This window comes from Prionailurus viverrinus, chromosome C1, assembly GCF_022837055.1.
Source record: "Prionailurus viverrinus isolate Anna chromosome C1, UM_Priviv_1.0, whole genome shotgun sequence".
Lineage (NCBI taxonomy): Eukaryota > Metazoa > Chordata > Mammalia > Carnivora > Felidae > Prionailurus > Prionailurus viverrinus.
This window is the reverse complement of record NC_062568.1, coordinates 142644654-142657581: the sequence shown is the minus strand read 5'-3', so window position 1 is coordinate 142657581 and position 12928 is coordinate 142644654. Positions and strand designations below refer to the sequence as shown.

The 12928-nt window shown below is 35.8% G+C and overlaps 1 protein-coding gene across 1 annotated transcript in view; it reads left to right on the top strand.

Annotated features, from left to right (window-relative positions):
* DNAI3 (dynein axonemal intermediate chain 3) overlaps positions 1-12928 on the top strand; it is an 82931-nt gene that overhangs the window by 50428 nt on the left and 19575 nt on the right. Inside the window, exons 15-17 of the mRNA XM_047872910.1 lie at positions 2845-2989; positions 4348-4435; positions 12445-12575. Coding sequence (XP_047728866.1) covers positions 2845-2989; positions 4348-4435; positions 12445-12575 — 364 coding nt within the window. The remainder of the gene's footprint in view (positions 1-2844; positions 2990-4347; positions 4436-12444; positions 12576-12928) is intronic.

Genomic DNA, 12928 nt, shown 5'->3' with positions numbered 1-12928 from the left:
GACCTAAATGTAAGACAGGAAGCCATCAAAATCCTCAAGCAGAAAGCAGGCAAAAACCTCTTTTATCTTGGCCTCAGCAACTTCTTATTCAACACGTCTCCAGAGGCCAGGGAAACAAAAGCAAAAATGAACTATTGGGACCGCATCAAAATAAAAAGCTTCTGCACAGCAAAGGAAACAATCAGCAAAACTAAAAGGCAACGGACAGAAGAGGAGAAGATATTTGTAAACGACATATCAGATAAAGGGTTAGTATCTAAAATCTATAAAGAACTTATCAAACTCAACACCCAAAAAACAAATAATCCAGTGAAGAAATGGGCAAAAGACATGAATAGACACTTCTCCAAAGACATCCAGATGGTCAACTGACACATGAAAAAATGCTCAACTTCACTTATCATCAGGGAAATACAAATGAAAACCACAATAAGATACCACCTTACACCTGTCAGAATGGCTAACATGAACAACTCAGGCAACAACAGATGTTGGCGAGGATGCGGAGAAAGAGGATCTCTTTTGCATTGTTGGTGGGAATGCAAGCTGGTGCAGCCACTGCGGAAAATAGTATGGAGGTTCCTCAAAAAACTAAAAATAGAACTGCCCTACGACCCAGCAATTGCACTACTAGGTATGTAACCAAGGGATACAGGTGTGATGTTTTGAAGGGATACATGCACCCCCATGTTTATAGCAGCACTATCAACAATAGCCAAAGTATGGAAAGAGCCCAAATGTCCATCAATGGATAAATGGATAAAGAAGATGTGGTATATATATATACAATGGAGTATTACTTGGCAATCAAAAAGAATGAAATTTTGCCATTTGCAACTACGTGGATGGAACTGGAGGGTATTATGCTAAGTGAAATTAGTCAGTCAAAGACAAATATCATATGACTTCACTTGTATGAGGACTTTAAGAGACAAAACAGATGCACATAAGGGAAGGGAAACAAAAATAATATAAAAACAGGGAGAGGGATAAAACATAAGAGACTCATAAATATGGAGAACAAATAGAGGGTTAGAGGAGGGGGTGTGGGAGGGGGGATGGGCTAAATGGGTAAGGGGCACTAAGGAATCTACTCCTGAAATCATTGTTGCACTATATGCTAACTAATTTGGATGTAAATTTAAAAATAAATAAATAAATAAAATTAAAAATAAAATAAAAAAAGATTGCAAAAACAAAACAAAACAAAACAAAACACAACGAGACCTAAAATAGCCAAAGTCACAATCTTGATAAAAAGCAAAGTTGGAGGACTCACACTTCCTGATCTCTGAACTTTCTTCAAAGTTATAACTATAGAGACAGATGTACTGACACTGGCATAAAGACAGACACAGAAATCATAGAGTACAGAAATAAACCCATATGTCTATGGATGACTGATTTGCAACAAGAGTACTGAGACAATTTAATGGAAAAAGACTAATCTTTTCAGCAAATAGTGCTGAGACATTTGGCTGAATATGTGCAAGCAAAAGAATGAAGTTGGACCCTTACCTCACACCTTATACAAAAATTAGCTGAAAATGGAACAAAGATCTAAATGTAAGATGTGAAACCATGCAGCTTTTAGAAGAAAACGTTAATGAACATAAGCATAAATGTTCATGACCTTGGATTAGAGAGTGATTTCCTACATATTACTTCCAAAGCACATGCAAATGTAAATCTAAATCAATTTAAAAATTTTTTTCAATGTTTATTTATTGGGGGGGGGGTGTTGCAGAGAGAGAGAGGGAGACAGAAAATCCAAAGCAGGCTCTGTGCTGTCAGCACAAAGTCCAACATGGGGCTGGAACCCACAAACTGTGAGATCATGACCTGAGCTGAAGTCAGAGGTTCAACCGACTGAGGCACCCAGGTGCCCCAAATCTAAATTAATTTTTATGAGACACCACTTCCCCCACTAGGATGGCCGTAATAAAAAAGACTAAAAGTAGCAAGTGTTGGCAAGGATGTGGAGTAATTTGAATCCTCACACATTGCTGATGGGAACGTAAAACTGATGCAGTTGCTTTGGAAAATAATCTAGCAGTTCCTCAAAAGATCAAACCCAGAAGTTAGCATATAACACAGCAATTACACTCCTCAGTGTATACCTAAGAGAAATGTACCCAGGAATCCACACAAAACTTATACACAAATGTTCAGAGCAGCATTCTTCATAATAGTCCATCAACTGGTGAATGGATAAATAAACTGTGGTATATTCCATACAATGGGATATTATTTGGCAATACAAAGAAATGGTGTGCTGACATGAACTTCGAAAATGTGCTAAATGACAGAAACCAGTCACAAAAGGCCACATATTCTGATTCCATTTATGTGAAATGTCCAGAAGAGACAAGTCTATACAGACAAGAGGTGGATGAGTAGTTGTCTAGGGCTGGTGGGAGGGGCTGGGGGCAATGAGGAGTGACTGCCAATCTGTACAAGATTTCTTTTTGGGGTGACAAAAATCTTCTAAAATTGACTGTGAAAAATTGAAAACCACTGAATTGTGTACTTTAAATAGGTGAATTTTGTGCTATATGAGTTAGATTTCAATAAAGTTGTTATGTTAAAAAAAAGATGGTGTCAGTCTCCAAACTCAATTCTCCTATAATATTTGTGTTAATACTAGCAAAGTCATGAAATAACCTTATAAACTGTATAATTTTCTAGAAGATGCAAAACAGTGGCATTTCATAAAAATCTTACTTTCAGAGGTATTATAATACAGCCATGATTACATTGCTAATGTGTAACAGCAGGAAGTATGGTAGTTCTCAGGCTATACCTCTTATTTATATTAAATAACATGTGAATTTTTTTTTAAAGCACAATATGTTTTTGGGATATCAGATCACAGAAAGCTTTAACCCCACCACCAATAGAGAAAAAGAAAGAAGAAAGTATTGAAATTCCTTTTGATGTGCCATCTACTTTTTTGCATCTAGATCTCTCCTGGAAACCCCTCATTAAGGTGAGTAACACACAGTTTAGTCCATTCTATTGGCTTATATATACTTCACATTGTGTACATGCATTTGCATACATATATACACACACTCAAAAAGTGGAGAAGCTCAAGTTAGCATAAGACTTTATAATTTATGTATTCATTTAACCAACTGATTCTTTCATTGAGGATTATTATGATGCCTGCTTAGGTCAAGCCCAAAATCACAATTTTTGTGAACTCAAGATTGACATTTGTTCATGTATTAGCAAGCTGCAACTTATCAATGATTTGTATAACCATTCATGTGCATGAGCAGTTCTCTGTAAATCAGTAGGCTCTCCCGTTAGCTAGAAATGCTAATTTTGCCCCTAATGTAGGCAAAATTCTGCATGTTTCGCATCTAGTAGGAAACAGTATTTTAATACCCATGAGCAAACAAAACTGAAAGTAATTGAAAGAGAAATTGCTTGCACTTTTCTTGAAAAGCAGAGCCTGAAGAAAAGCAATTTTAATTTGAGAAAGATATAGCTGTGGATGGAATATGTATGGAAAGTATGAATGAGCTTTCGATATTGATGACTTTCCTTTTTTAGAATGTGTAGTTCTAATTCCAAACTTAATACTTTTTTCCCTTTGTTGTACAAGTGTCATTATTACATTACATTACATTACATTACATTACATTATTATATATTTGCTCCAAATGGAAGAGAGAGCACAGAGGGATGAGAATATTCCTGAAGTAGCTGGGATTAGGGATTAGAAATTAGAAAGAGAGGGTTAGGAATTTTCTGTGGTAGGATTTACTTGAGCTATAAATAGTTTTAAAAGAAATGTGCAAAGACTCACCTGAGTAATTGTAAGCATGTAGACAAACATCCTGATGGAGAAACGTGGGGCAGATGCTGTGAGGGAAAAATATCCTGTTCTGGTGCAGACTCAGGGCCACTTCTGGAGCTCAGGGGCATGTGTGTCCCCAAATGGACTCAGCAGTGCCAGGCAGATGAAAAGACCCCACACAACCTTCTGGAGGTTTGTTTAACTGAAAGATTTAGGAAACAGGAGAATAAGCCCTTATTTTATATTAAAACCAAAAAGGATAGATTATGAAACAGAATACACAATATTTTCAGAAATTAAACACACGAGCCTGGGATTTGGAAAGGAGCTCCTGGACAAGCACCCTTGGGTCACAAGGTTTTAGAAACTGTGGTTTAGACACTATCCCTGGGGAAAAGCAACCAGAAAACTGAAAGAGAATGGAAAAGGGACAAGGGGAGGGAGGTGGAAAACAGCCATCTAGGGGCAGAAGGGAAAAGCAAGAATAAATCACCCACAGGATATATAGAAATAATCTTTCTTATATGTTCTCCCAAAAGATAAGGCTGTCTAAAGGTGAAACAAGTTTAGACCACTGCCCAACCAAGATCAGCCTGAGTGAGGACCATCTCCTTTACAAAGCACAAGGTAACTGCCTTTGCTTATTAAAAAGGCATGAGGGCGTCCCTGGGTGGCTCAGTCCGTTGAGTGGCTGACTCCTCGTTTCAGCTCAGGTCATGATTTCAGGGTTGGGTTGGTGAGTTTAAGTCGAGATGGGCTCTGCACTGACAGTGTGGAGCCTGCTAGGATCCTCTCTGCCTCCCTCTCTCTGCCCCTCCCCCACTCATTCTCTCTCTCCCTCCCTCTCTCAAAATAAATAAATTAAAAAACATTTTTAAAAAGGCATGTAATAGTTTGAGTATTAGTGGTTCCTTATGTCTACAGTGAGTTAGACGGTTGCTAAGATAGTCTGATTTGTAAAAAGAATACAGAAACTCAAACACTCCAATATGGAACTTCATAATGGCTCTAATAATTACAGCCAACACATTAAAATTGCCTATATACACACAAAGATTTCACAGGATTCAGTTCAGCTTAGTTTCATAAACATTTATTGAGTACATTTATATATGTTTGAAAACTCATTAAAAAATTTTTACAAAACTGTCTTAATAAGTATGCATGTGCTCAAAGAATAGTTGTATAAAATGGAACATATCTCAAGTCTAGCAAAATAAGTTATGAAATGTAAGAAATAAATTACCATTCCCAGTCAGAACATAATAGAAAAATTAATATTTGTACAGCACCACCATAAAACAGAGTAGAGAAATAACAATTGACTTTTTAACCTATCTCAACCCATACACCTTTGCTGAAATAATTGAAGGGTACACATATAAATGTCAAAGCTATTAAAATAAAGGTATGCATGAATATCCCACCCTGAGAGCAATGCATAATGGAAATGTACAAGAATCACTAGAAACTGAAGTACTTTCCAAATATTTGCCTTATCAAAAGGATTTCCATTTATAAGTTGTTGAATGTTCAGTTAAATGATAGAATATCTCAGAAAAATATATATCTAATGCCCAGCTTGGGCAAAACTCACTTTGAAGCTGTGTGTTTCATAGATATAACTCAAGACCTCATGCTAAAAACCAACCAACCAACAAACAAAGGAATCATTATATTTTTATGGACATTTTCTAAGCAGTATTAAAACATCTCATGTTTTTATGTATTTGGGCCTGCAAAGGCCCAAATTCCAGATTCCAGAGGGAATCGAAGTTGGGTTCTCTTCTCCACTTCTTTGTATTCAGCTATTGGCTATAATTTATTGAATTTCAGCCATGAGTCAGGTACTGTGCTAGCTAATATTGCACATGGTTTCATTCATTTAACAGTTATTTATAAAATTCTCATTTTATGCCAGGCCCCAGGAGTGTAACAATGAGTAAAACAGATGCCAATGATCATGACAATCCTGCAAACTGGGAGTTTTCATTACCATTTTATAATTAAGGAAACCAAAACTGAGAGAGGTTAATGTAACTTGTAAAGAGTAACTCATTAAATACCTTACTCTTTAAATTAATGAAAAAAGATGATCATGAGGATGTTACTGCTTTTATCCAACTACTAGTAAGGACATTACTGTATCTTTTAAAGTGTGCTTTTTTTCTTACTTTTAACAAGTTTATTGAGGTATAATTGACATACAATAAAATGTACATGTTAAATTATTCAATTTGATATGTATTGACAAATTAAAAATCCATGGAACCATCACTATAATCAAGAAAATGAACATATCCATCACTTCCTAAAGGTGACTCACATAAAGATGCATTTTTTAACACCTCCCTCCAGCACCTCCCCCACCTCCACCTACCAGACCACCACCGATCTGCTTTCTCTCACTATACCAGTTTGCAATTTTCTAGAACTTTATGTGATTCAAAGAGTATATGCATTTTGGGGGGAGTCTGACTTCTTTCAGTCAGTATAATGATTTTGGAATTCATCTATGTTGTTGTATACATCAATAGTTAATTCCCTTTTATTCCAGAGTAATATTTCATCGTATGGATATACTGCACATGTTTATCCATTCACCTGTTGATGGGCATTTGGGTCTTTTTCAGTGTAGGGCTATTACATATACATACACATACACATATACATATACATATACATATACATATACATATACATATACATGTCTTTGTATGGACATATGATTTTATCTGCTTGGGTAAATACCTAGGAATGGGATGATTAAATAATATGGCAGGTGTATGTTTAACTTTTTAAGAAACTGCCACAGTGTTTTACAAAGTGGTTGCACCATTTTACATTCCAACGAGCAGTGAGGGAAAGTTCCAGTTTTTCCACATCGTCATGGATAGATGATATGGCTAGTCTTTTTACCTTAACCATTCTAAAACATGTGTGGTGATATATCATTTGCGTTTACCTAATGACTAAAGATGTTGAGTATATTTGCATGTATTTTTTTCCATTTGTATACCTATCTTCTTTGGTGAAGTGTCCATATCTTTGATCTATTTTTTAGTTGTGCTGTTTGTTTTCTTATTTCAGAGTTTTCAAAGCTCTTAATATATTCTGCATACTAGTCCTTTATCAGATATGTGATTTGCAAATATTTTCTCCCAGTCTATGAAATATTAAGTGTTATTCTCTTAACACTGTCTTTAGAAAAGCAGAAGTTTTTAATTTTGAGGAAATCCAGTTTATCAGTTTGTTCTTTTGTGGGTCATGATTTTGGTTTTGAATTTAACCCAAGCTTGGGCTACTTTTTTTCTAGGAGTTTTATAACTAAGTTGATGATCTGTATTGAGATAATTTTTTTCTCTGCACAAAGTATGGATTGGAGTTCATTTGCGTGTAGTGTTCCAGTGCCATTTGTTGAAGACACTGTCTTTTCTCCACTGGATGGTTTTTGCACCTTTGTCAAAAATCACCTGTCCTAATATGTGTGAGTCCATTTCTGAACTCTCTGTTTTGTTCTATTGATCTGTATGTCTTATCTTTACACCAATACTACATTGTCTTGATTACTGTAGCTTTGTAATTAGCCTTGAAATTAGTGCTTTCAACTTTTTTTTTCTTTTTCAAAATAGTTTTTGACCATTATAGGTTTTTCTTTCCCATGTGGATATTGTATCTTTTGTCTTGGATAAGCCTGCTCTGACTTTGATTGGAATTGTGTCAAAACTGTAAATCAGTATTATGAGAATTTGGTGTCTGCCATATAAAGCCTTTTACCTCATAAGTACAGTATATCTCTCCATCTATTTAGGTCATTAATTTCTCACTGATATTTTATACCTTTCAGTGTACAGGGCTTTTGCTTCTTGTGATAGGTGTCTCTAAGTCTTTCACATTTTTTGGTGTTCTAGTAAATAGTACTTTCAAAGTTTTAATTTTTGATGGTTCATTACCAGTGTATAAAAATACAATTAATGTTTGAGTATTGATTTTGTATCCTTCAGTCTTCCTAAAAGCACATTAGTTATCATGGCTTATTTGTAGAGGATTTCTTTAGGTTCTCTAGATGATAATATCATTTGGATTTTCGCTATATAGATGATAATGTCATCTGTAAATAAGGACAGTTTTACTTCTTATTTTCTGATTTGTATGATTTTTTTTCCTTACCTGATTACACTGGCTAGAACCTCTAGGGGAGAGCGTTCTTGTTTTAATCCAGATCTCAGGGAGAAAGCATTTAGTCTTTCACAAGTAAGTATGATATTAACTGTAGGGTTTTTGTAGAAGCCTTTATCAGGTTAAAGAAGTTCCCTTTTATACACAAGTTAATGTTGGATTTTGTCAAAAGATTTTTCTGCATTTTTGTAGATGATCATGCTTTTTTTCTTTTTAAGCTTATTAATATGGTAAATTATTTTAATATCCGAATGTTAAACTAGCCCTGCATTTCTGGGATAAACTCCACTTGGCTGTGATTTAGTAATTGTAATATCTTAATTTTTTAAAGGACAATTTTTACACTGTTATCTCTATATTTATATCTGTGTTTATTCAAAACATTTATTAAACTCTTGCAAAGTGACAGGCTCTGAGGATATAGCTGGGAAAAGCCAATTCCCTGCTTCCATGGAGCTTACATTCTGGGGGGATAGATACATATCTACATCCACTTAAGAAATGACCTATTTAAAACAAACCCTGAAGCATGCCCCCAATGTCATCAAACAGAAATACTCCCCATCAAATCAATGTTCTCTTTACAGACAAAGTCACTTGGTGGATATTTCTTCTTTCTTTCTTTCTTTCTTTCTTTTTTTTTTTTTTTTTTGTGGATATGTCTTAGAGAAATATATCTCTCTTTCTTAGAATATTATTTAACCTGATAAATCTGGCTAAATCAGTTCATAAAGGGAACGGACAAACATGTTTTTCAATTCTCAGCTGAGACTTTAATTGGCTGTGTCCCTTTACGTGTGTTCAGAAGTCTGTGTTGACAGGCAGTACCACAAGTCCTAGAGAAAATTAAATTTCACTTGGTAATCTCAGTGGATCTTGCTAACACACTCCTCTTATCATTAAAGGCAGTTACCGTGGGTTGTGACTGGCCTCTTGTGTAGATGGCCAGCTCTCAGAACTTTACTTGAGATCTCATTATGGTATTTTGAATTTCCTTACGACACACTGTCAGCTATCCACCTACTCTGGCCAGACTTGAACCTATTGACTAGAATACACATGGTCATATGCTTCTTGACCATGTTCTGTGTATTGTCTATATTGGTTCTCCTTCCCCTCCTCTCCACCAAGAATCACAAATTCAGCTATTCCACTGGCACACCCTGGGGAGCACTCTCAGGAGCATTGTCTGGTACTCTGTTGCCACCTAGTGGCTGTAGGCTACTTGGCTTTTGCCTGCCATATTAGATCCTTAATCTGCCCTTCTGAGTAGTCACTTTAAGATGTTCTTTTTGTTTATTCTGTTGCAGAAGACTTTGCTCTAAAAGTTTTTGGAATTCCTACTCTGTAATTGCCTTCAGAGCCTCCGTTATATTCTCCTAAGCACTGTGGCATAGTGGTTAAGGATGTAGATTCCAGAGTTTGGGTTTAAACCCCAAAGCCACAATTTATTATTTGACCAGGTCAAATTACTATACCTCTCTGTGCCTTACTTTAAAACAAACAAACAAACAAACAAACAAAAAAATTATTTGAAAAGAGATACATGAAGATAATGGAAGCAAATAATGAAGGTAACGACTTCATGTAGTATTGAGAAGATAAAATGAGTTAATATATATACAGCTCTAAGAACAGCTCTTTGTCAACCCACAATAAATGTAAGCCACTGTATATGAGGCCTGGGCAAGCTACTTAATCTCTCTGAGCCTCACTTTATCATCCTTGAAGGAGAATTAATTCTTAACTACCTTAGGAGTTATTGCGAGAATTGAATGAAATGGTGCATGTAGAGCACACAGTTCAGTACCTGGCATGTAGTCATGTAGTAAGCATTCAGTAAGTGTTAGCTGCTACTGTTATGCTGGGCCCTGGTGATGGAAATCCATGGGTGGAAAATCCACGGGGATGACGTTGATTTTAATAAATATGCAAGTTATTCCAGTCAAGTCTAAGTAAACACAGTTGATGACAACATTTTTGTCTGGCTTCATTCTCTTTAACTCCACCACATTAAACACTATCAACGTAGCCCCTTTTCTCAGAGCTCCTGCCTTGGTTTTTGTGGTTTTCCTAATACTTCTTCAGTTTCTCTCCTCTGCCCTCTTTCTCTGCTGCCCTCTCAGCGTGGATATGCCTCAAACTCAAATTTCAGCGGTATGCTTTCCACGTTCCTCACTCCTTTCAGTAACTGGGTCTACTCTTAATCTGCTGAGAATCCCCCACTTTCCCTCTTGCTATCTCTTGGGCTTAAACCCAACCTACTCCCTCAATGTCCGTGTGTCCAGATCACAACTTGAGTCATCCCTCTCTCTCTCCTCCAGTCCCTACATCCAGTCTCTGACTTAGGAGAATTAGGTCTTCCGTTATAGCATATCTCACCTTTGCCTCTTCCTTTGTGTTACTGGTAGTGACCCCTGGATCAGGCTCTCCTTGTTAGACCAGAGGGCTCCAGACTTTTCCAACTTGCATCCCATCAAGAAAAATTTTTGAGCACATATTGCCAACAAACATGTATTTACTTACCAATTATATACACGTTCTACTCTACTAATATATTAATGTGTATTATTTAGAAAGAGAAAAACAGACATTGAAATGAGAGTGATGAATTTGAAATATTTTAATGATTTTAATTTTATACACTAAATGGATACAAAATGCCTTTTTCCTCATGTTAAATGTATATGAATAATATCTTTTAGTAAGAACAATGTGATTAAATGTACCTAGTTATTTCTTGACATGTTGATTGGCACTTTGTAATACAGCTATTTACAAGTCCGGTTTCATGTTTGGCTTACCTTGTTACTTGTTTTTGATGTCTTATCTTTTGGGAAGGGAGACTGCCCAAAGCATGTAGATCCCTAACAAAGGAAGCACTGGTTGATTGTACCAACAAAATCATAATTGTTTCTCACTTTTGTCCAGAATTATGTTACAGGTTTTTTTTAATGGTATATATATTTTTAGTGTAGCTGAGGTTTTCTTCTATTTTAGTTTTCATTTATATGTTTGTTGGTTGGTTCTTCTGTTCATTTGTTAGTATTCCCATGGTTGATATAATCTAGATGATGATGTATTAAGATGTGGGGAGTAGGGTTTGATGAGGATATATTTCTCTACCACCTCTCCTAGAAATTTAATGTCACATTTTAAAAAAAACTAATAAGTGACCTGGGAATATGCCCAAGATAATATCTTTAAGAGAATAGAAAAACAGGATAAAAGCTAAAATGCCCAATTAAAAGAAAATCCTTTATATATTCACAGAATATATATATTCACAGAAATGTAATTGTAGGGAGACATTTTAATGGTGGTTATCTCTGGAAAATATGATAATGGATGATTTTTCTTATTTTCTTCATGCTTTCCTCTATTTTCCAAAGCTTCGGTAAATAACATTTATTAATTTTAGCTCATAAAAAGACTTTTGTTTTAAAACAAGATGACATCTTTGTTTTTTAAAAAGACTTTTGTTTTAAAAAGAAAGAAGGCCCAGATGGTGTTGGAATTTTAGCCTCCAGATTTTTTTTTAAATTTTTTTAACGTTTATTTATTTTTGAGAGAGAGAGAGACAGAGCATGAACAGGGGAGGGGCAGAGAGAGACGGAGACACAGAATCTGAAACAGGCTCCAGGCTCTGAGCTGTCAGCACAGAGCCCGACACGGGGCTTGAACTCACGGACCGTGAGATCATGACCTGAGCCGAAGTTGGACGCTTAACCGACTGAACCACCCAGGCGCCCCTAGCCTCCAGATTAACTATGCTCTGTTTGCATGTGTAGTTACAGCGATAATGCGGTACAATCCCTGGTGTTCTTAAGTAATAAACATGAGCTAACCAGAAAACTTTAAATTATGTTCCATGCATGTGCTGTGCTTGTGAAAACAAGTAATACATTTTAGATGGATTTATTTTTTGAAGTTAGATCATTTTTGATACTTAAAAGTCTAATTATGAGTTATTTGAAAAAATTCCATACAATGCCAAATGAATAAAAATGACATGAGTTTCTCAGTAGAGAGTTTTACTGAGAGTATCAAAAGTAATGTAATCCAGAGGATATATTTTATGTCCAATTTTTACTGTAAATAATTCTGAAATGATATAAATAATGTAGAACTGTTTTTTAAACTGGGTGCTGTGGAACTTTTTAGAGCCCCTGAAAGTAGGTGGAGGGGTCTCCTCCTTCCCACCAGGAAACCCTTTAATCACAGCAATGCAGGTTTTGGTAGATTTCACATGCAAGGGTTCCTGCATATGCTTTGGTTTGAAAGACACGTTCCACTGCTAAATTAGAAGTCTAAAGATGCTCATACTTAATGCCCGCCACACTGGGGAGAGAATGGGGCAGATGTGTGTGGCAAGGGGCAGAAAATATAAACTAACTATATTTTAAAAGATCTTTCACTGTAAATATGTGCTCCTTCTATTCATACTCCTCTGAAAGACAAAATATTAGCCCAGAGCAAAGTAGTGAAGGCAGGAGAGATGAACCCATACCACGATCTGGAAGGTGCGTTGGCCAACAATCTCAAGCCTATAGAGGACTTCTGCACAAAGTTCTTTGTTGGAACAGAGGTGAGTTAGAATTATCTGCTCTCTTATTTATACATGTTATGTATGTATATTTACATGTATGTATATATGTATATATATGTGTGTGTATGTGTATATATATGTTATTATAGCCTTAATTTCAGTTTTATTGAGGCATAATTGACATGAAATTGTAAGATATTTAAAGTGTACATCATAGTGATTTGATGTACATATACATTGTGAAAGCCTTCCCTCCCCATCTATTTAATTAACATATCCATCACCTCACATATTTATCTTTGTGCCTGTGTGTGTGTGTATGTGTGTGATGACATTTAAGTTATATTCTCTTAGCAGATTTCAATTATATAATACAGTGTTATACTGTGGTC